This window comes from Lynx rufus, unplaced genomic scaffold (genome assembly GCF_022079265.1).
Source record: "Lynx rufus isolate CCGP_SWC_20201006 ecotype Redwood Valley unplaced genomic scaffold, mLynRuf1.p SCAF_8, whole genome shotgun sequence".
NCBI lineage: Eukaryota > Metazoa > Chordata > Mammalia > Carnivora > Felidae > Lynx > Lynx rufus.
The window spans coordinates 30,295,410-30,318,676 of record NW_025814896.1 but is presented as its reverse complement, the minus strand read 5'-3'; the positions used below and the strand labels follow the sequence as shown (position 1 = coordinate 30,318,676).

Genomic DNA, 23,267 nt, shown 5'->3' with positions numbered 1-23,267 from the left:
TGGTTTGTATATATTCTTTCAGGATTTACTGATGCAAATACAAATACATATTGTTCTCCCCTCCCTACTTTTTACACAAAAGATGTAGCATGCTGTTCAGTAGATCAATGAAGCAAAGAACTCTGCTTGGCAGTTGGAGCATTTAAATAAGATTGCAGCCGTGCTTTAAGTGGTAAATTTTTCCTGCTGGCCTCCAAAAAGGGTGCCAAGAAAAAGCAGCACTCTTTTTGAGTAAATTCAGATTCATTCCACATAACTCAGGCAACACTGGTTATTTTTGTATCTATCCTATGACACAGGTTAGGACACATTCTGGGGCCAGGCTTTGGAATAAGCAAGGTTCTTTAACTGCCCATGCCTCAGTTTCCTCATTTGCAAAATGGGGACAATAGCAGTACAGGGCCTGTGTGAGGAGTCACTGAGTGAATCCACGTAAAAATCTTAGAACAGTACCTGGCTCATCACCCCATCACCTCTACCACCTGTGCTTTAGGGACTAGTTCCATTCTCCTTTTTGTACTGGAAGCTGGGTTCCCCGTGCATGTGAACAAGCCAGTGCAGGCTCAGTGCTCCGCTGAGGTTCTCAGGAGCCATGGGAATGCCACTTGTCACTCCACTTCATTGAGCCTATAAAATGGAGGCATGTGCCTGGCACGCTTGGGGAATCCACAGCAGTGACATTGTTCTAGCAAAGGCAGAGCTGGGCACTCTCAGAGTCCTGAGGAAGAGCCATCTAAAATTGGGAGTACAGAAGAGGTTGCAGGGATGGGCTCACTTGGGGTGGGTCTCAGGTGGTGTGCAGGCTTTTATCAGGACTTGAACAGGATGGGGTCTATCAGGCAAAGGGCAGGGCAGAAAAGGCCACAGTACCACAAGCCTGTCACTTCCCTACTGCAGTCAGGGCCTTGCTCTTAGGGAGCACAGGCCAAGTCTGCTGAGCTGGGACGCAGCAGGAGACCACGCTCCAGAGTTCAGGTTAATGGGTCATTCTACCCTCAATACAGGTAAAGCCGAGTTAGGAGCTGAACTCACATCCCTAGGTGAGGGCAAATCAAGCTGTTACCCTATGAAGATGACATATCCTGGCCTGATCATGCCTAAAGGCCTTCCTCATGAAGATCCAGAAACCATTTTGAAAGCTTGGCTGGCGGCGCCTCTGAATTTGAGGGCTATAGTTGGGGGCTGTGGAGCTCAGGGGCTGGGCAAGGATTCTGGGACACACTTTATCACAGACATAAGGCTTTCTTTGGCTAAGGCAACCCTGACCCCCATCATTTCAATTAAAAGCTGTGTGAAACATATTGTGCATATTGTCTGAGGCATCCCTCCAAAGTACTCCACGATTTTTCCAAAACTGTATTCCATATCTCAGTGTTTGATAAGAGGATATTTATCAAAATTATGATTTATACTTGATAGAACTGCATAGAAGACACTGGTAAAATGTTATGTAGTAATCTGTAAAAATGTTTATGAGTTGTATGAAAAAAGAAGAAGAAAAAATTAGATCTATACAATCATTTCAACAAAGTTGCTGGTCAGGGCTGGAAAGGAAAGAGGACAATGAACATAGTTGGGTGTTGGATGGTACAATTGAGTACATTTCTAAAAACTTCCTTTAAGTTGTTATAATTGCTATTTCTGCCTTATATTTGAAACAGAGTGAAAAAGCAAAAGAAATGCAGTCATGCTAGAAATACCAATCTGAGAGTGTCCAGCTTGGAGGAGAGCCATGAGAGTAGGTAAGATGACTGAAGAAGAACGCATGGACAGAGGGGGGACGTCCTGCATTCAAGGCAGAGTAAGGGAAAAAGAGACAAGAGAGGAGTGGCAGAGACAGAGCTGAGCAAAACACTGAAGCAAGGGAAGGTGTGGCCGGAAGCATCAACACCACAGAGAGGCTGAAGGAGCTGGTGCAGGGAGGGAACTCTGGGATCGTCCCTGGGAAAGAACCGTGACCTCAGGAAAGACAGTTTAGGGAACACCAGGCACAATGGGATCATCTTGCAGAATCCTTACAATGACATGAGGTAGGCATGAGCCTACTGTTCACTGTCGCCTCTACACCCAAGTTCACACTTCTTGGGTTTGTCACTGGCCTTCATACGCACCTGACTGCCCGGGAGGAGGGATTCCACCGAGCCCTCGAGGCAGCCTCACAAACACAGAGAGGACAGCAGCTTTGTTGCCAAAACAGGGTTCCAGAGCAATGGGTTTGGGAACAGTCTGGTGGAAGAAAACAAAGAATTAACTAAAACGGTGTTTCTCATGTGTTAATACTGCAGCCTTCACATGTGATTTTTATCTATTTTTTAAGTTTATTTGAGAGAGACAGAGAGGGTGTAGAGAGAGGATCTCAAGCAGACTCTGCATTGACAGCCAAGAGCCTGATGCGGGGCTTGAACTCACGAAACTGTGAGATCATGACCTGAGCCTAAATTAAGAGCTGGATGCTCAGCTGACTGAGCCATCCAGGTGCCCCACAGGTGATTTTTAAATATGCCCTCTGTATTAGTTTCTACTGCTGTGTAACAAATTACTAACTTAGTTGCTTACAACAGCACCTATTTATATTCTCTCAGTTTTGTAGGTCAGAAGTTTGGGCGAGCTCTGTTAGAGTTCCCTCCTTAGAGATACAAGTATATTCATCTCTTCCATCAGTTCTGGAAAATTCTCAGCTCTTATCTCACAAAGTTCTCAAGGATCTCAGCTCTTATCTTCACAAGGTGGAAGCCCAGTTACCATCTGCACTGGCTCTTATTTGGAGGCTCTAGGGAAGAATCTGTTCAAAAAACATTCAGGTGGTTGGCAGACTCTAGTTCCTTGCAGCTGTAGGTCTGAAGTCACCATTTCCTTGCTGGTGATCTGGAGGGGATCACTCTTCCAGAGGTCTCCTCACATGGCCCCTCCAGCTTCAGATCACTGGTGGCATGCCAAGTCCTTTTCATGTTTCCTCTCCTGCCACCAGCCAGAAAAAACTCCCTCAGTATCTTATGGTCTCAGCTACCTTGGGATTTGTATTACTCCTACATATGCCATTCATTTCTTCAATTTGGTTGAAGAAAATAACTTCCAGAACTATGGTGGCTGCAGCACAGGGAAGGATGGGGTGGGTGAAAGGGCAGTGACAACAGTGGAGGTGTGCTCAGTAGTTGACGACAGAGCCAAAGACATGTGCTGATGGACTGGTTGTCCAATGAGAATGAGAGGAAGCATGGCCCAAGTACAACTCCAGGATTTTGGTCTGAGCAGCTAGGATGATGGAGGTGATATGTACTGAGTTGGGGGCAACATGCAAGAGAAGAGGTGTGGGGAGTAACATCCAGAGCTCAGCTCTGGACATGTTAACTCGGAGATGGCTGCTAAGATATCCAAGTGGGAACTCTGAGTAAGCAATGGGATATAGGAGTCAGAGGCTCACAGAAGAGGTCTAAGCAGAGATCATGGTATTAAATATAAACCCACGATGGAAAAGATCACTGCTGTGGTCTGAATGTTTGTCTCCTTCCAAAATTCGTATGTTAAATCTTAATGCCCAATACAATGATATTTGGAGGTGGGGACTTTCAGAGGTGATTGATTACTGCCCTTATAAAAGGGACCTTAGAGAGTTCCCTAGCCCCTTCCACCATGTAAGAACAGAGTGAGAAGGCACCATCTATGAACTAGGAAGGGGGCTCTCACCAGACACTGAATCTGCCAGCACCGTGATCCTGGACTTCCTAGCCTTGAGAATTGAGAAATTTCTCTTGTTTCTACAACACCCAGTCTCTGGTGTTTTGTTATAGCAGCTCGAATAGGGCTACAACAGTCACCAAAGGAGTTGGTGTAAAAGAAGTGAGAGGAGGCCCAAAGACTGAGCTGGATGTGCACCACTGTTAAAGAGGTGGGGAGTTGGAGAGGGTTGAACAAAGAACACTGAGAAAGAGCAGCTAGAAGGTGAGAGTGTGCTGTCCTGGAAGGAGAGTCAAGAAAGTGTTTTAAGAAGCAACCAACTGGGTCATATGCTGTTGATATATGACATATGGTGCTGCTTAGTACTTAAGATTTGTCTATTTTTTTTACATCCCACAAATTGTTATTTTATCATGTTTGCTTAGATTCATGTATATGTTTACCATTTCACTTATTCACAATTCCTTCTTATACCTCAGTTTCCCTCTGGGGTAAATTTTCCTTTTTTCTAGCGCATCCTTTAGACATTTCGTTTGTACAGGACTTTTTTGGTGGCCAACTCAGCTTTCCTTCTAATTGGAGGAGATCTTCATGCTATCCTTATTCTTGGAAGGCCAAGTTGCCAGGCACGCTATGCTAAGTTAGCAGTTCTCTTCTTTATGTTGTTTGGAGACACTCTTCCACGTTCCTTTGGCTTCTGGTGTTACTAATGAGAAGTCACAGGCTGTCACTTTGTTATTTCCTTTAAGTATCTTTTCTTTTTTTTTTTCCCTAGTTATTTTTTAATGTGGTAAAATACACATAACATTTACCATCTTAACACCCCCTCCCCCCCCCCGCCGCCTTTTATTAAAGTTTCACATCCAGAGTGAAGCCTAACACAGGGCTTGAACTTCATGACCCTGAGATCAAGACTTGAGCTGAGATCAAGAGTTGGATGCTTAACTGACTGAGCCGCTCAGGCATCCTGGATCTTAACCCTTTTTAAGTGTATGCTTCAGTGGTATTAAGTAGACTGATGCTGTTATGCAACCATCACCACCATCCATCTCCAGAAGTCTTTTCATCTTGCAGAACTGAAACTCTACACCCATTACACAGTGACTCCCTATTCCCCCTTCCCCTCCAACCCCTGACAACCACCATTATACTTTGTTGCTATGGACCTGACTACTCTATACATCTTATAAAAGTGGAATCATACAGTATTTTTTTTTTTTTGTGACTGGCTTATTTTGCTTAAGGTTCACCCATGTTGTAGCAGGTGTGAGAATTACCTTCCTTTTTAAGACTGAATAATATTCCATTGTATGTACAGACTACATTTTACACACCCACTTGTCTACTGATGGACACTAGGGCTGCTCTTAGCAGCCTTTTAGCTATTGTGAATAACGCTGCTATTAACATGGGTGTACAAATGTATCTTTGAGGCCTGGCTTTTAATTCTTGCAGGTATATATCCAGAAGAGGAATTGCTAGATTATATGATAATTCTATTTTTATTTTTTGGAGAAAGAACAATACTGGTTTTCACAGCAGCTACATCATTTCACATCCCCACTACCAGTGCCCGTGGGTTCCAATTGTTCCACACTGTGGCAATCATCCTATATATTATGTCTTCTCATTTTATCCTCTATATTCTTTTTTTTTTTTTTTTACATTTTATTTATTTGAGAGAGACAGAGACAGCATAAGTGGGGGTAGGGTAGAGAGGGAGGGAGAGAGAGAATCCCAAGTAGGTTCCGTACTGTCAGCACAGAGCCCCACGTGGGGCTTGAACCCATGAAGTCACGAGATCATGACCTGAGCCGAAACCAAGAGTCAGATGGTTAACCAACTGAGCCACCCAGGTACCCCTATACTCCATATTCTTACTATCTGTTCTATGTTCCATCTCCTGGTCTTTCTGTCTTGCATTCTGTGTAATTTCTGCAAATTCATCTTCCAGTTCAAAAGTTCTCCTTTGAGTCTAACATGCTGTTTAACATGTAAACTGAGTCATTTAAAAAATTTTAACCACTATATGTCCCATTTCCTTTAAAAAAAAATGTTTTATTTATTTTTGAGAGAGAGACAGTGAGAGTGGGGGAGAGGCAGAGAGAGAGGGAGACATAGAAGCTAAAGCAGACTCCAGGCTCTAAGCTATTAGCACAGAGCCTAATCCGGGGCTTAAATCCACAAACCACAAGATCAGGACCTGAGCTGAAGTTGGACGCTCAACTGACTGACTCACCCAGGCACCTCCATTTCCTTTTTTTTAAAGTTTATTTTTTATTTTTAAGTAATCTCTACACCCAAAGGGGGCCCAAACTCACAAGCTCGAGATCAAGAGTCACATGCTGTACTGACTGAGCCAGCCAGTGCCCCTGTATGTTCCATCTCTGACAGTTCCATTTGGTTCTTTTGCAGTTCTGGTCATTCTTGACTCATGGTGTCCTCATCTTTATAATTCTCTTTTCAAGTCTTTAAACATTTCACACAGAGCTATATTATACTCTTTAGAGGTCTACTCTAACATGTGAAGTCCTGTCTAAACCCACTGTCCACGGTGCCTGCTAACTCCTTTTCCTACTAGCTTCTCTCTCTTGTCCTTGGTGATCTCTGATTGCTTGATCTTGATCTGTGGGGATCCTACAGGGCTGAATTGGGGATGTTTTCCCACAGAGAGGATATGCACTTACCTCAGCTGGCAGTCGTGGTGTGTGACCAATCTGGGACCACTTCACAACATACTTGGTTCTGGTTTTGGTTCATGATTTCTTCCTTTTTGTGGGGAAGGATAGGAGAGTATTCCCTGGGAATTTCACCCACTTCCTATGAGCTCAGTAATGCTTTAATAAGTATTTGAAAATTTAGGATCTATAACTACTTCCCCAGAATATCTGAAATATTTCATCATTTTGTCAAGAGAAACTTTTATCACTTTCTTCACCACTTTTTTTTTTTTTTTTGGAGAGGTCAGTAATATTTACATTCCATGGAATGCATAGTGAATTGATGATTTTTGCCCCTTTAAGAAAATTTCCTAAGCTAATAAAAAACAATGGTTCAATTTTATTCTTTTCTAATACAAGTTTTAAAGTATTATGCCACAGGATACTTCCAAGACTATGAGACAAATCATTTATATTTTAAAATCCCTCGAACATGAGAATACTTAATGACATGAATGAAAAACTGAAAAATGAAAGCAAAAGAGTACCTGACAACATCAGTGTGTCACCTTATTGTTAAAGAGAGAGAGAGAGAGAGAGAGAGAGAAACATAAGAGGCAACAGAATAAGGCTCTTGTTCTCTGTGGTTTCCCAGACTTAAAAGCGTAAGTTTGGACAGGTTTTCAGGACTTCTGAATCACATTCTCACCTTTATACTCCCCCCAATAAGATCGGGAGGCTCTTCATCTGTTTCCAAGGCAACGTTTACGGAGGCAAAAGGGCGACTGGCCATCTGTTGCATCTCTCGAAGAAGTTGCTATTGATCAACATAGCAAGCATTAATCCACTGAAAACTAAGGGATTTTATTAGAGAATACCACATACTAGAAGTACCTCATCCTCCCTGGTTCAAACAAATCAAGTCCAAAATGATATCTTTTGAGACAGCTGGAGAAACCTGGACACAGACCAGGTATTAGAGAACATGAGTACAACTGTGCGATGATGGGTAAGTTATTCTGCCTCTCTGAGCCTCAGTTTCCTCATCTGTGAGAGAGCACTAGGGTCAGTAACTATTTCATAGGATTGTTGTGAGGAGTAAATTAATTAATCTATATAAAACCCCTGAGAACAGTGGCTGGAATTTAGAAATGTTCAAATGTCAGCTCTTATTGTAACAAACTTGTCTGGATTTTACTGGCATAACTTCTAATATTTTCTTATCACGAGTGATGTTGGTTATCTGGATATCCTTTCTAGTGTTAACAAGGAGGCAATATTTTTGAGTTTACTAAGAGTTTTGTTTTTAAACTAGGAATGGGTGTTGAATTTCAATAAAGGATGACATGATTATTTGGCCATGACAACAAATTTAGGTTCTTTATTTACCCACTGATATAACCTATTCCAATAGGTTTTCTGGTATGAAATGATCCTTTTATTACACTGGTCAATTAGACTGCTGCACCTACAGTCATTATATGACTGGCCTTTTCTATGCATATAATGAGTTAGGGCTCTTTTAAGCTTTCCATCTTTTCCCTTACTTGGAACAGTTTATGTCTTTTGGAACTAAGTAATTCTCATAAGCACTCAAGGAAAAAATAGACTAATATTATTTACATAAGCTCACCTCAAAATAAAAATCCCTGGGTAATGCCCTCTGTGGAGACAGTAATATTTTGACAAGTTTTCAGTTCCTTCCCTGGCCACTGGTTTATTGAGGCTTCCCATTTCTTTCTTTCTTACTCCATTTGGATAACTTACATTTTTTCAGAACACTGTATAATTCATCAGGATTTTAAGATGTCTTAGTAACACAGCTATGAGAAAAATCCCTCTGAATATGTTACCCACTGAATTTTAAAAATGATAATTAAAAGGATGCAACATTATCTATATGATAACAACACCTTTACATGGGTCAGAAAAGCGGTCATGGCCCCCAGGAAGAGGCCCATATCCTGGAGCCTATGCTAACCTCATTATAGACACTAATGTTCAGTGAACAGTGCTGCATGCCTATGAGTTTTGATTGCACACATTCCTGTTCTCTTCTAAATCTTGTCTACAGATCAATTTTTAATACAATTAATTTTTTATTTTAAAGAGAGAGCGCACGAGTGAGGGAGAAGGAGGGAGGGAGGGAGGGAGGGAGGGAGGGAGAAAGAGAGAGAGAGAGAGAGAGAGAGAGAGAGAGAGAGAGAGAGAGAGAGAGAATCCCAAGCAGGTTCCATACTCAACACGGAGCCTGACGTGGGGCTTGATCCTACAACCCTGGGATCATGACCTGAGCCAAAATCAAGAGTTGAACGCTCTATCGACTGAGTCACCCAGGTGCCCCCAGATCAATTTTTATGTAGAAAAGGGCATGAGTAGATACAGAAAATCAAGGAGCGTATGTCAGTCTGGATCTCAGTGCCCTTCCATTAGCAACGATGCAATAGACAGGATGACTAGAAGGCAAATAATATCGGTGAAAGTTATGATAAACAAAGATCTTATGCTGTAGTTTTTAACCAAGTTTACTTATTTGATTTGTCAATTATAAATATTTCCTTCACTTATTGGTATTTCTTTTGGAACACAGCACTAGAAACAAATCAAGACTCACTAAAAAATAAAACTCAAGCAAAAACTTAACTAGACTAGACACCGATTTATCTTTCCTTGAGTGAAGAGATATTTCTGAGATGCTTAGCTCATTAATTTTACTTTCGTTCTTGTGAAAGGCTCTGCTACTGAGCCCTCAGATCTCCTGCCTGAGTTAAGGACAGAGTGCCGGTAGAATATGGGTAGAACCGAAATCTGCAAGTCAATATTAGAGTTTCCTTTTAGAAAGTTAAAAGCACATGGCGCAGAATTAATTATACTCTGTATAGCACTAACTGAAATCTACTGACCACATTTTGCAGAAAGGGCAGCACTACTCCCCCTACAGTATGTCTTTCAATTATCCCTAAATAGCTAAAACTGACTTGCTTTAGAGGAACAGAAAGGAAGAAGCTCTTACAGGCATTCGCGAACCATCCACTGAGGCTTACCTCTCTACGCCTGGAGGCCCAACAACTTTGTTTGATCTTCCAAACCACAGCAGCCACCAGGAGCAAAGAGAGGAAACAACTGTGAGAAAGGAAAGTACTGAGTTATTATCCCAGCCCCCAGAATCAGCACTGTCACCCACACTGCAGGTCAGGCAGTGCCCTCCCAATACCAATTCCAAGCACCTTTCTGATGATTCATCACAACCATGTCCTAGTTCACAGGAAGCCAGTGTGAGAAGACTCTCAGAAGCTGAGCTTCCTGTCCTACATCAGGACAGTACTGTCCCCATAAGGCACCAGGAGAGAGCTGCAACCTCCCACTGGGTTTTTTATTAGAATGACCTGTCATGGCTCATCCCAAGTAAGAAAAACAGTTCTAGGATAATAATAATGAACGACAAGCATGCCATTTAACTGAATTGGCAAGCCTTTACTGATAAAGTCTAACAAAATGAGAAAAGTTAATTATTACAGTAACAACCAGCTTTTCATAAGAGGTAAATACACAAGAAATAATCTTCTATATAATAATATATTCAACTATAGTTTTACAAAATAAATTCATATAATTTTTATAAAATAAAGTCAACCTCAAACCTACAACTTTCTCAAAAGTATTAGCAGAGAATACCTCCCAGTGGTCTTGTAACTGCAAATGCTTTCAATGTTCTCTCATCTGTAAACCAAGTGTGGAAGGTTTGAAAAGCTACCCTGACAGCAGAGAGAATGAGTGACTTCTGTCATCTGCAAACACAAGGCATTTGTAGCATGGGGTCGGCTTCCAAGTACCCAAGTGTGGGCCGGAGGCAGGCCCCTCAGGCCGGCTGGAGAAGGGCACTCTGAGGTGTGAGGATGACTGAACTTCCACCCTCTCTCAAGTAGAAACCTCAAGGCTCCCACAGCCCACCACTGCCCTGACATGAATGAGGGAAGACCCTTCCAATGGATTCCCTGACTAGAGAGAAGGGGCTTCCAGAGTCATCATTCAGGCGAGAGCCTTCAGTTCCTGTGTTGCTGGGCACCTTGGCTGTCCTGACACTGCTGGTCTGTTCCTCCTCCCTGACAGTCTCTATTTACCCTTTAATCAATACTTTATTGAGATAGGGCCTGTTCTGGGCCCACAAAATACACTGATGAACTGAACAAAAGACTGGTGTTCCCATGGAGTTTACATTCCGTCAGGAGGAGCTAAAAAGTAAATAAAATAAATAAGCAAATTACAGAGCATGTTAGAAGGTAGTAAATGAGACAGAAATAAAAAGAGGGTCCAGGGCAAGGGGGTTCGGGAGTGACAATGGCACTATAAAGCAGTATGGTCAGAGTGGGTGAGCCTTACTTCTTGAGGAGGTGACATCTGAGCAAAAATTGGAGGAGGTGTGGGGGGTGGCTCAGGGGATGTCTACAGAAACAGGCCTGGGTGACGGGCTCAGCCGTGCACACACCCAGAGGTAAGGACATACCTAGGGCTGCTTGAGGAACCTGAGGATGCCACCGTGGCTGGGGTAGGGGGAGTCAAGTCACAGATAAAGGCAAAGAAGTAAGGGGACGCAGACCATGGAAGGCCTGCAGGCATTTGAGTGGAGAAGTATCATGATTTAACTTATGCTGAGGAGACCAATAGGGCAGCGATGGTAGAAGTAGGGAGCCCAGCAGTCTAGGAGAGATGATGGTGGCTCAAGCTAGGCTCTGGTAACAGGAGTGTGAAAAGCACTCTGGAAATCTTGACATAATTGGAAGGTTGAGACAACAGAATTTCCCGATGTGCTAGATGTAGGGTATGGAACAGAGAAGTCAGAGATTTTGGCCTCAGAAACTTGCCATCAACTTAAACAGGGAAGGCTCTGGGTGGAGCAGGTCCAGGACAGCAGTCTGAATTCTGAGAATCTGCCTAATCACCAAAGGGAGATGATGTGGGCAGATATAGGAGTCTGAAGGCTGGGTGCCAGGTCTGGCCTGGAGATGGCATTTGGAGTCATTAGTACATAGTTAACCCTTGAACAACACAAGGGTTAGGGGGGCTGACCTCCCGCAGAGTCAAAAATCCATGTATAAATTATGACTCCTCCAAAACTTAACTACGAATAGTCTACTACTGACAGGAAGCCTTACTGACATCATAAACAGCTGATTAACTCATATTTTGTATATGTATTATATACATATGTATTATATGCTGTATTCTTACCATAAAGTAAGGTATGGAAAACAAAATATTAAGAAAATCATAAGGGGCGCCTGGGTGGCTGAGTCAATTAAGCATCTGCCTCTTGATTTTGGCTCAGGTCATGATTTTGTGGTTCGTGAGATTGAGCCCCACGTCAGGCTCTGTGCTGATGGTGTGGAGCCTGCTTGGGAGTCTCTCTCCCTTTCTCTCTGTCCCTCCCTGACTCGCGTGCTCTCTGTTTCAAAATAAATAAATATTAAAAAAAATTTTTTTTAATGTTTTATTTATTTTTGAGAGAGAGAGAGACTGAGCATGAGCAGGGGAGGGGCAGAGAGAGAGAGGGAGACACAGAATCTGAAGCAGGCTCCAGGGCTCTGAGCTGTCAGCACAGAGCCCGACGTGGGGCTCGAACTCACAGACTGTGAGATCATGACCTGAGCTGAAGTCGGATGCTTAACCGACTGAGCCCCCCGGGCGCCCCTCAAAATAAATAAATAAATATTTAAAAAAAGAAAGATAAATTACATTTACTGCACTGTATTTGTTTTTTTTTTTTAATTTTTTTTAACGTTTATTTATTTTTGAGACAGAGAGAGACAGAGCATGAACGGGGGGAGGGGCAGAGAGAGAGGGAGACACAGAATGGGAAGAAGGCTCCAGGCTCTGAGCCATCAGCCCAGAGCCCGACGCGGGGCTCGAACTCACGGACCGCGAGATCGTGACCTGAGCTGAAGTCGGACGCTTAACCGACTGAGCCACCCAGATGCCCCGGCACTGTATTTGTTTTTAAAAAATCTATGTATAAGTGGACTTGCACAGTTCAAACCTGTGTTGTTCAAAGGTCACCTGCATATTGTATTTGAAGTAATAAATCTGGATGAGATCACCCAGGGAGTGAATACAAATACAGAAAGATGTCCTGGGGGGGCACCCCACTATTGAGAAGTTGGGGAGAAGAGGAAGAAGCAGTAAGGGAGTCTGAGAAGAGTAACCCGTCTTTCTCGGTTTCCCTGCACAATCCTGTTTTTTTACATTTTTATTCTAATAGAAACACAAGGAGGCAGCATATCCACATGTAAGGGCAGGAAGCGAATGAGAACAGTTTCCAAGTTGGCCAAGACCCTACTGATGTAGCTGAGTACAGGTCTGTCCTCAGAGGTGAGCACCCTGGTACCACTCAAAGGCCTCTCCTGGGACTACCCTCAAGCCAGAGGTGTAAACCAGGGCAGCTCAGTGTCCCCTGTCCCCCTAGGCCTAGGTGGGGCTTCTGTCTTCAATGGAGACTTGTTAGAAACACCAAAAACCCAGCTGCTTCCACCAGTTCCAGCTTTTCTAAGAAGCGACACAAACAGCATACCAATTCACAGTGATTGTCCCTCAAAGCTGGTATGTGCATGATTTCTCCCAGGGCAATACAACAACAAAAGTCTAGTGATTCCAAAAAACGTGGCGCTCGCTGATACACCTCCTTTCTTTTCTTCCTTCCGCTAACTTATGTACTGGTGGTGCTATAACTCAGTCTTCACCCTACTGCAGTCTCTCTTATTAACTGTCTCCCAGATTTTTCTATGTAAATGTAATTTTAAAGAAACATTATACCATGAAAATTTTCAAACAAACACACAAGTAGAGGGAATGATCTAGTGAATTCCTTTGTGTCTATTACTTATCCTTGGAAATTATTAACATTTTGCCAATGTCACTCAAAGATCATCAAAGTGTATTTCTCGTTTCAAACCTAGGACACTAGCCCTAGGCGGAGTCTCTTACTTCCAGCCAGCACGGTACCTGAGGAGAAAACAAGAATCTTTTTGTCTTTTTATCCTAAACCTGCTCCTGCTTATCCAAGGCTTGCACTTTCCTGAGACTACTCTAAAAAAATCCATTTCTTAATTCTAGGTTTTTCTTTCTATCTTTTATATAGGTCTTCAGAAAACTCACAATTTGTGTGAGAGCTCAGCTTTTGGGGCATCTCTCTGTTTTCTCACCAGCTTAATTTTAATTGTGCAGCTAGAATGACATTTTTTTTTTTAATCTTTATTTTTGAGAGAGAGACAGAGTGAGAGTGGAGGAGGAACAGAGAGAGAGAGACACAGAATCTGAAGCAGGCTTCAGGCTCCGAGCTGTCAGCACAGAGCCCGACGCGGGGCTCGAACTCACAAACTGTGAGACCATGACCTGAGCTGAAGTTGGACGCTTAACCGACTGAGCCACCCAGGCACCCCTAGAATGACATTTTTGAGAGCATCTTGAACTTTCCATCCAGACTATTAACTAATGGTCATGTTTTCCTGCCCTTACAAGTCTGGCTTTTCTAAAACTATGTATGCATTTCTTGGCCTGGCTTTGACCTCCAAGCTAACCTGAAAGCAGAGATACCACTGCTTCTTCCCATGTTCCTGTGATTTTACACTCATCATTCTGGTCAGAATTAGATCCAGAGCGGCAGGAACCCATGATCACTTCTATCTTCTGGAACATGAAATGGATTTGTCAAAATGTCTGTTGTCAGTCTGGCAAGGGTCTAGCAGAAGTTCAGATAATTACGTTTTACAAGTACATTGTATCCTGCCTACATCAGAAATTCCCATTACATGCTCTCCTTTTGGCCAGGTGAGGTGATGTCACCTATTTCTCCTTTTTAACCTCACTCAGATGCTGCCCTGGCACCCGTGACTCCAGCCACAAAGACTTCCACAGAGTGTTAGTGGGTCTCTTCTTACTACTACCAGTTGTCGTCCTAACCACTCTAGCACTCACTCCCAGATACAAAGCCCTTTCACACACATGACCTCATCTAATTCCCAGAGCAAGCAAGTGGGTCTTATTATTCCCCTCTTCATACACAAGGCTCCTACTAGAGTCTGGATTAGCATCTAATTAAGACATAAAGAGGGTTTAATGGATTTGTCATAATCTAGAGTTTATGTCACTGTGCCTGAGTCTGGAAATATTTTGCGTAACTCAACTTATACTGATTTTCTCACTTGAATCACTGAGCGCCCCCACAACATCCCGATCTACTTCTCTTCTGTGTTATCTGAGCTATTTTTCAGAGTGCTTAGGATTGTTTGGATACCTTTCTTTCTCCCTTATTTTCATGTAGATCCTTTGGGACCTGGTTAACTTGCTTGAGGAAAATATTTTCTTCCCCATGCTCATAAAAGGGACTCTATTCTCAGTTAAAAGATCATCATCATTCCTAGTTCTTAAAACAAAACTCCAAAATAAACAAAGTTCTGGATTCTTTTCCAAAGGTTCCACTTTCAAAAGGTAGGAGTGACAACACCACCATCTGTCCTTGTTTACTAGACAAGATTCCATGGTCTCTAAAGATGTCCCCAGTCAATTCTGATGGTGTCATTCAGTCTTCCACCAGGCAGCAGAAGAGACTGCTCCTCATTGGGCTGGTGCTTAGCAGCAGGGTCATCTCATTCTGTACACATGTTCCAAGAATACACCTGCTAACTGGAGCTACTGAATTAGCATGCAGCCTCTCCATCCCTTCAAAGTGTGCCATCAACCAGCACCAGTAGCTTTCTTCCCTCAGAGAGGTTGGTGCCTGTGGTTCCTCAAGACTCTGCAGTTCTCCTGAAGGCTTAGTTTACTTTCCACATATATTTGCAAATGACTGTGCACTAGGTACTGAAGGTATGTGTGTGTGTGTATGTGTGTGTGTGTGTGTGTGTGTGTGTGTGTGTGTGTGTGTGTGCAGGGATGAGAGACAGCGTCTCTGCTCTCTTGAAGCTTAAGAGTCTAACTGTGGACACAGATATGAAGCAAGTAAAAAACTGTGAGAAGGACCACGATGAAAAACAGTATTGTTCTATGGGAGAGAATAAGGGAAGACCATTTAGCTCTGGGGCTCTGGGATGAAATCCTGGAGGAAGTGATGCTGTGCCAAGTTTTGAAGGATGAGTGTAGTATAATAAAAAATGTATTTATTTGGTCTCTGTCCTAAGTTCCTGGCACAGAGGTCCTAAAATTCTTAAAATTTTCTGAGTGACAGGAGTGTCCCCCTCCCCACTTTTTTAGACAAATGTTCACAACAGCTTTATTTATAATAGCCAAAAACTGGAAACAGCCCAAATGTCCATCTCCATCAAGAAGAGAAGAAATAAATTGTGGTTGATCTTTACATAAAATATCACTCAGTATTAAAAAAATTTTTTTTAATGTTTATTTATTTTTGAGACGATGCAAGAGACAGAGTGCAAGCAGTGGAGGGGTAGACAGAGGGAGACACAGAATCTGAAGCGGGTTCTGAGCTGTCAGCCCAGAGCCCGACGCGGGGCTTGAACTAATGAACGGTGAGATCATGACCTGAGCTGAAGTCAGACACTTAACCGACTAAGCCACCCAGGTGTCCCAAAATATCTCTCAGTATTAAAAAGGAATGAGCTACTTTTAAATTTGATTAAAAATTAAAAAAATATATGTATCTTTAATAGTTTTTTTTTGTACAAACTGATTTACACAGTTTTAGGTATAATTTAAAAAATGACAGGGTCTCTGGGTCTGAATGAGCTGTTTTTTTTTTGGACCAAGTTTATTGAAATGTAATTCAGGAGGGTCCTTTGTATCCTAATGAATGACTCATGGGAGGGAGGGACCCAAATAGCTTCAGGATGGAGGCTGGTCACCAGAAAAACCAATCACATGATTAGAGAGCTAGAATGTTCAGTGCCCTCCCTGATGCATCCCCACCCAACAACTAGAGGGGAGGGGAGATGGCTAGACACTGAGTTCATTAATCACATCTCTGTAATGGAACCTTGAAAGAAATGAGGAGCCATGAAGTTTGAGGGAGCTTTTGGGTTGGTGAACACATATGTTCATGTGCTGGGAGGGGGGCATGCCCAGAGAGGGAGTGGAAGCTGTGCTCTCTACCCACCCCTATAACCTGCCCTATGAATCTCTTCGATTTGGCTGTTTCTGAGTTACATTCTTTCTAATAACTGTAATTTTAGGTGCTGTGCTTTTTCTGAGTTCTGTGAGTCATTCTGGCAAACTGTCAAATGTGAGGAGGGTCACAGGAACCCCCAAATTTGTAGTTGGCCAGGCAGAAGCATGGGCAGCCTGAGGACCCATTCGTGGTTGACATCTGAAGTGGGTGCAGTCCCGGCAGACTGAGCCCTTAACCGGTGGGGTCTGTGCCAACTCCAGGTAGTGTCAGAACTGAACAGACCTGCAGGACACCGAGTTGCTGTCAGAGAATTGGATGTTGTCTGGAAAAACCAAGCAATGAGTAAAACTATAGAGATGAAGGGTAGGGAGAAGAAAGAAAGAAAGAAAGCATTTTCCAGGAAAAAAGGAAAACCACGTGCAAGTACTGTGAGGTAGGAAAGGAGCCTGGTGCTTGTGAAAAATCAGAAGATGGCTCATGCAGTGGGACTGCAGAGGAGAGTAGCATAAGATGAATATGGAGATGTGAGCAAAGGTCAGTTCACCTGGGTTAGTTTAGATACAATGAGAAGCCACGGAGTATAAGGGAACAGATGTACACGGATTCATTTTCAAGGTCTCCTAGGATTTTATGTGGACTGTAGAGGGGCTCTGACTGCGGGGGGCGTGGTGAGGGAGTGCCTGGTGCATGGGAGACAAGTCATTCGGAAGTGGCAGCAGGGCAGACGGTGAGGAAGGACCAAAAAGTTCACTTCTGGGAGTGTTATGCCACAGACGGGATGGCAGAGTTCAATCGGAATACAGAATGAGAAGATGGCCAGGGTCAAGCTCTGGGAGAACATCGACAGTGAGAAGCTGACAGAAAAGTTCAACAAAAGAGTGGCCTCAGAGCAGTCTGGGGTTAGAGAAGGCCAGCAGAGTCTCAATGACGGGTGGTCAGCTCCTTGATACTGATGAGAATCAAGAAGATGACAACTAAAAAGCATCTCTGGGATGTGGCAATAGAGATGCTCTTGCTGCCCTCCACACACACACAAATTTAGATGGAGTGTGGTGATGGAAGTCAGAACAGAGAGGGCTGAAAAGCAAAAAAGGTTTCTAGTACAAGGATTCTTTTTTAAATTTTTTTTTTTTCAACGTTTATTTATTTTTGGGACAGAGAGAGACAGAGCGTGAATGGGGAAGGGGCAGAGAGAGAGGGAGACACAGAATCGGAAACAGGCTCCAGGCTCTGAGCCATCAGCCCAGAGCCCGACGCGGGGCTCGAACTCACAGACCGCGAGATCGTGACCTGGCTGAAGTCGGACGCTTAACCGACTGCGCCACCCAGGCGCCCCTCTAGTACAAGGATTCTTAAGGGCAGTGAAAACACTCTGTAGGGTATTAGGAGACTGGATATATGTCATTATGTATTTGCCCAAACCTATAGAATATACAACACCAAGAGTGACCCCTAAGGTCAACTATGGGCTTTGGAGGATTATGATGTGTCAGTGTAGGTTCATCCTCGGTAAAAAATGTACAACTCTGGGGAGTGATGTTGATGATGGGGAAGAGGCTATGCTTGTGTGGGGGCAGGGGGATACGGGAAATCTCTGTACTTTCTTCTCAATTTTGTCATAACTGTAAAATTGCTTTAAACAGAGATTCTAAAAAATTTAAACAAACAAACAAAACCAAACAAAATAAAAATGTGCTGGAGCCCACAGCCAATGGATACAAGGAGGGAAGGGAACTGCCACAGTGTTCAAGGGGAGCTACATTCAGCGTGGCCACAACAGGCGGCTTCTTCCCCATTCTGTGTTTGTGCTAAGCAGTGGGAGACAGCAGCTGAGGCAGTGAGCCCTGGGCCTGGGGCCGGGCAGGCCAGGCAGGACGGTGGCCCTTTCACTCAGAAAACAAACTAACAGTACAGCTTGCCCAGCAACACGCTCTGCCCCTACTCCACACTCACTAGAGGATGTGACACACAGAAACAGCATCCTGGAGGATGTGACACACAGAAATAGCATCCACACACAGACAAATGGCAGTCTTCAACACATCCCCAAATCAGACATTTTGAGGAAACCAATACTGTGAAAGAGAGGCATCAAACAACAGCAACAAAACCCAAACATCCGAGGAGAGTTATTAATAATAGCACAAAATAAGACTTCAAAATAAAATAAAATAAAATAAAATAAAATAAAATAAAATATAAAATAAAATATTAATCTCACAAAGGAACATGAGAAGAAGCTACATTCACAATGAAACAGGCCATAAGGGAAAATATATTAGAAATAAAATGCAAAAGTTAAAAAAAAAAACTTATCAGATGGACTCAACAAAGGAAATGGACCCAACTTTGGATTACATTAATGAGCTGGAAAATACTGCTGTGGAGCTCACACAGAACGCAGTGCAAAAGGAAAATGAAAGAATAAGTGAGTTCAGTTAAGAAATATAAAGGACAGATCCAGAATCTTCCTCATTAATCTAACAGAGAATTCTAGAATTCAAGCAAAAGAATGAAAGGAGTAGAAACAAGCAAAGAGAAGACAACACTGCAAAACTCAAGACTCCAGTCCTCAGTCTGAAAGCCCCTCCTCCTCGCCCCGTATCAAATTCCTTCTCAGGTCCTTTCTGAATTACTCATACGGTCCTGCAGAACAACAACATCCAACAAAGGGAAAGGCATGGGACACATAAGATGGTGTGAGAAAAAAAATGGTAAAACTTACAAAAATTGTTCCTACAGAACCTAAAATGACTACAATCTAGAATTTAAATCCCAGATAATCGCTACTTCGGAGGCCACCAGATGGCTGTGCAGGCTGTTACAGGGCTCACTGAGAGCCTCATAGCAGACAGCTCTTGTAGGGACTGGACTCATGAAGCTGCCAGGAGCTGAGGCCGTGGTCCCATCCCCTTCAGTGGCTGCACAATCTTCCTTCCCATCTGACCTCCCATGCTTTAGCTTGCGTGTGGATGGATGTAATACTGCCCCAGGCCCTGAATTCACAGAACTTTCAGCTAACTTAGGGTTTCTCAATGCCAACTGAACATAAGAATCACGAGAGAGCCTTTGAAATATCACAAGGATCAGGTGCCCTAAGAGAACAAGGAATTGGCATCTCTGGGGCATGGGGCCCAGGCAGCTCCTAGTGCTTTTTAAGTTTCCCAGGGTGTTCTAAGGTACAGCTAGAGCTGTGAGACATGTAACTGCTTCAGGCTCTCAAACCCAATTTAAAACCTGTAGGAGAGGCCTCTAATTGGCCCTGTTCATCTTTGCATGTCAAATTATAGGTTCAGCTACGTATGAGTTGTTCTTAAGCTCCAGCCTGGTAAATAAGTGCATTGAAGGGTGATTAAGTACTATCATAAGAGTCCCAAAGGGGATGGACTTTGGGGTGAATGTATCAGGAGAAGACTCATGGAATAGGCAATTGGGTTGGGTTCTGAAGGGTTAAGACTATGACAGGTCAGTGGGATCAGGTAAATACCTTTGAGACAAACGCAGAGGAGACCCAGATAAGTCTACCACCCCTCCAGGCCCTGCAGCTCATGTGGCCAAAAAGGAAGGAAATGACAGCTATCTTGGAGAGGCTCATAATCTGATGGAAGTCACAGGGCAAAGATTGATGAAATACTGAATTTGCAAGAATATAGAATGATGCTTCGGCCCCACTCTTGAAGGACCACAGAAGGTGGCTCAGGTCAGTGACCCTACCTGCCTGCCACTAAACAGAATAAAAAAACTACTGGGAGGGGTGGGAGGAGATCTTGGGATTTTGATTTCTCCTGTGGTAACATTAGAAGGCAGTTTCCTTTTGGAATCTCTACTTCTGTGGAATGAAGAGATTTTCTTGTGAATGGGAGGTAGTTTCATCAAATTTCCAGCACTCCATACCGCTAGCATTGCAACATTTAGGACAGAGGTTCTGCGGTGCCCACTCAGCTCCAATGAACTGTGCTGAGTATTTTCTGGAAAAGGGAGTAACACAGAGAGTGAGTCCCGGGCCTAGTGGATGGTGTGGTCCCTGGAGCCGAAGCAATTAATATCTTGCCTTGATTCACTGGCACTCCTACTGCAGAGTATAGTAAAGCTGTAATCAAATAGATTCCACACGGATATAGGAACACCTAAACATGAAAAGACAACAGGGAAAATACCCATGAAGAAAACAGGGAAGGACAGAGAGGTCTGCTTTGTGGAAAACACCATAAATGGGGTTCAAAGACAAACAACTGAGCACACACCTGTTAATAGTTGCAAAATAAAACGAGGTCCTAAATTTTGGTACAAAAAAGGCAAATATCCCGATAGAAATACAAACAAAGGATAGGGACAGGTAATTCAAAACAAGAACTCTAAGAGATCAGTAAGCATCACTCATAATTAAAGACATCCAAATTTAAGATACCAGTGATACCTCTCAGACTGGCGAATTAAAAATAATGGCAATTTTTAGTGTTGCTAAGACATAGTAAGAGGAAGAGGCCGTAAGACAAATTATATTCCTGCTGTAGGAGTGTAAATTCATGCCACTGTTGAGAGTCCATGGCAGTGTTTTTGCATTTTGATGCAGCAATTATAGGGACATAAAAGCTATCCCAGAGAGATCTTCATAGAAAAATGTAAAGGTATATGTAACAAAATTGAAGACAATCTAAGAGTCAGTCAAAAGAGGACTGGTTAAACAAAATATGGTACTTGTACTATGAGAAAAGCTGTTTAGAAATGAAGTGAATCTCCACATGGGAAAGTTAACCATAAAACATGGCATAAAAAGACAAGTTATAGAACAACATGTAAGCAGGGAACCCACTTTATAAACCAAAGAATCAGAAAAGAACAGAACTTACATGCAGCATATATACAGAGAAAAAACTGTGGAAACACATGCATCAAAATATTAACAGTGATAATTTCTTAAAAGTAGAATTAGGAGAAGTTTGAATTTTAATTTTTACATTGTTTGAAGTTTTACTACGAACATAAACTACTTTTGATGTTTTATAAGAGAATTATCTGTATGCTGATTTTCTACTTTAAAAAGTCTGAATGAAGACTTAATATTTTGTTTTCAAATACTTGGATTAGTTTAGCATTATTTCATCATATCTTTTTATGTCGTCCCTACCAATTTTTCCCTTTACATTATCTAGATCATTGTTGTTCAATAGAAATTTAATGTGAGCCACATATGTAATTATAAAAGTTCTAGTAGCCACATTAAAAAGTAAAAAGAAACAGGTGAAATTAATTTTAATAAAATAGTTTTATTTAACCCAAGATTGCCAAAACATCATTTGAACATGTGACCAGTATAAAAATTGAGACATTTTATATTCTAAGTCTTCAAAATCCAGTGTGTATTTAATACTAATAAGCACATCTCAATTTGAACACTAAATTTTTACCAGAAAATATTTGATCTATATTTAAATTTCCTAAAATCCACAAGTGAAAAAGTAGATTCACATATCCAGGTTGTTCTAAACATACTTAAAAGTTCTCTACTAACTGAATCAAGTAGCAGTTTTTAAATTATATTTAAATTAGTTAAAATGAAAAAGCCAGTTTCTTAGTCACACCAGCTACATTTCAAGTGCTTGTGAGCTACATGTGACAAGTGACTGTTCAGTCTATACTGATCTTTTACCTTCTTGTTTATTACTATCTACTTTTTATTTCTATTTAGCTTTTTATCACTTAAAACAAATCGGAACCTTTTAAACTTTATCTATTTTGGTCGTTATGTATATGTTCCACTGGTTAATCTGATTTTGTGCCAGTGCCACACTGACCACTGTAGCTTGACAAAATGTTTACTATCTGGGAGGGCCAGTGGATGGTCTCCCCACCCTCTCCATTTTTTCTTGGTAATTCTTGATCTTGTTATGCTGTAATTTTGAGCAACTTATTAACCGAAGTAATACAAATATACAAATTTCATTTTTATTGGTGAAATGTAGAAATATAATTGATTTTTTCCCCAGAAACACTGAAGGCTTTTATTAGATTCTTTTATCTCCCTCCAAGATTAGAGGGCTGCAACGGTTACTTCTTGGTGGAGATGTCATCGTCATCCAGAAACTAAAGGGTACAGTTTACAGCAGGCAGAAGGGGACCCATCAGGATGTGGATGAATCTTGATGTGAGGCCATCTGCGTTCCAACATCACTTGGGAAGGGATTTCTCCTTTCATGGTAGAAAGGGGAGGGCACCCCATGGCTTACTATGGGAAATATAATTATATGGTTTTCATGACAGCATCTGCCTTTACCAATAAGAGCTGCAAAAGATGTACGCCTCTGAACGACATAAAACTGATTTTTTAATACTGCCCTTGTGTCTAGCTACTTTGCTGAATTCACCTATTAATTCTAACATTTTTTATGCAGATTCTTTTGAATTCCTCCCATAATCATGTTGCAAGTGTGATGATTTTTCTTTTTCAATTCTTATGTATTTTATTTTTCTTCTCTTACTGTATCGGCTAGAACCTTCGTCACAATGTCGAATGAAGTAATTGGTAAGTAGAATCTGTCTTGTTCCCAAACTCACAGAGAAAGTTTCTAACATTTTCCCATTAAGAATGTGGTTTGCTGTTGGCTTTATACATTGGTCCTTTATCAGATTTAAAGAAGTTTTTTCTATTCTGAGTTTCCTAAAAGTTTTTATTTATTTATTTATTTATTTATTTATTTTTTTTTTTTCAACGTTTATTTATTTTCGGGACAGAGAGAGACAGAGCATGAACGGGGGAGGGGCAGAGAGAGAGGGAGACACAGAATCGGAAACAGGCTCCAGGCTCTGAGCCATCAGCC

General features: G+C 42.2%; 1 protein-coding gene across 4 annotated transcripts in view; it reads right to left on the bottom strand.

Moving 5' to 3' along the window:
- The window catches only part of ATRN (attractin), a 161,438-nt gene that overhangs the window by 4,734 nt on the left and 133,437 nt on the right, over positions 1-23,267 (bottom strand). For 2 of the 4 annotated variants that reach the window (XM_047067624.1, XM_047067625.1), the window contains exons 26-28: positions 9,380-9,458; positions 7,045-7,152; positions 2,112-2,226 (exon numbers count right to left, since the gene is read on the bottom strand). In XM_047067624.1, coding sequence (XP_046923580.1) covers positions 2,112-2,226; positions 7,045-7,152; positions 9,380-9,458 — 302 coding nt within the window. Of the gene's footprint in view, positions 1-2,107; positions 2,227-7,044; positions 7,153-9,379; positions 9,459-21,731; positions 22,676-23,267 lie in introns of those variants that run through there. The other 2 variants (XM_047067627.1, XM_047067626.1) reach the window with 2 other exon arrangements.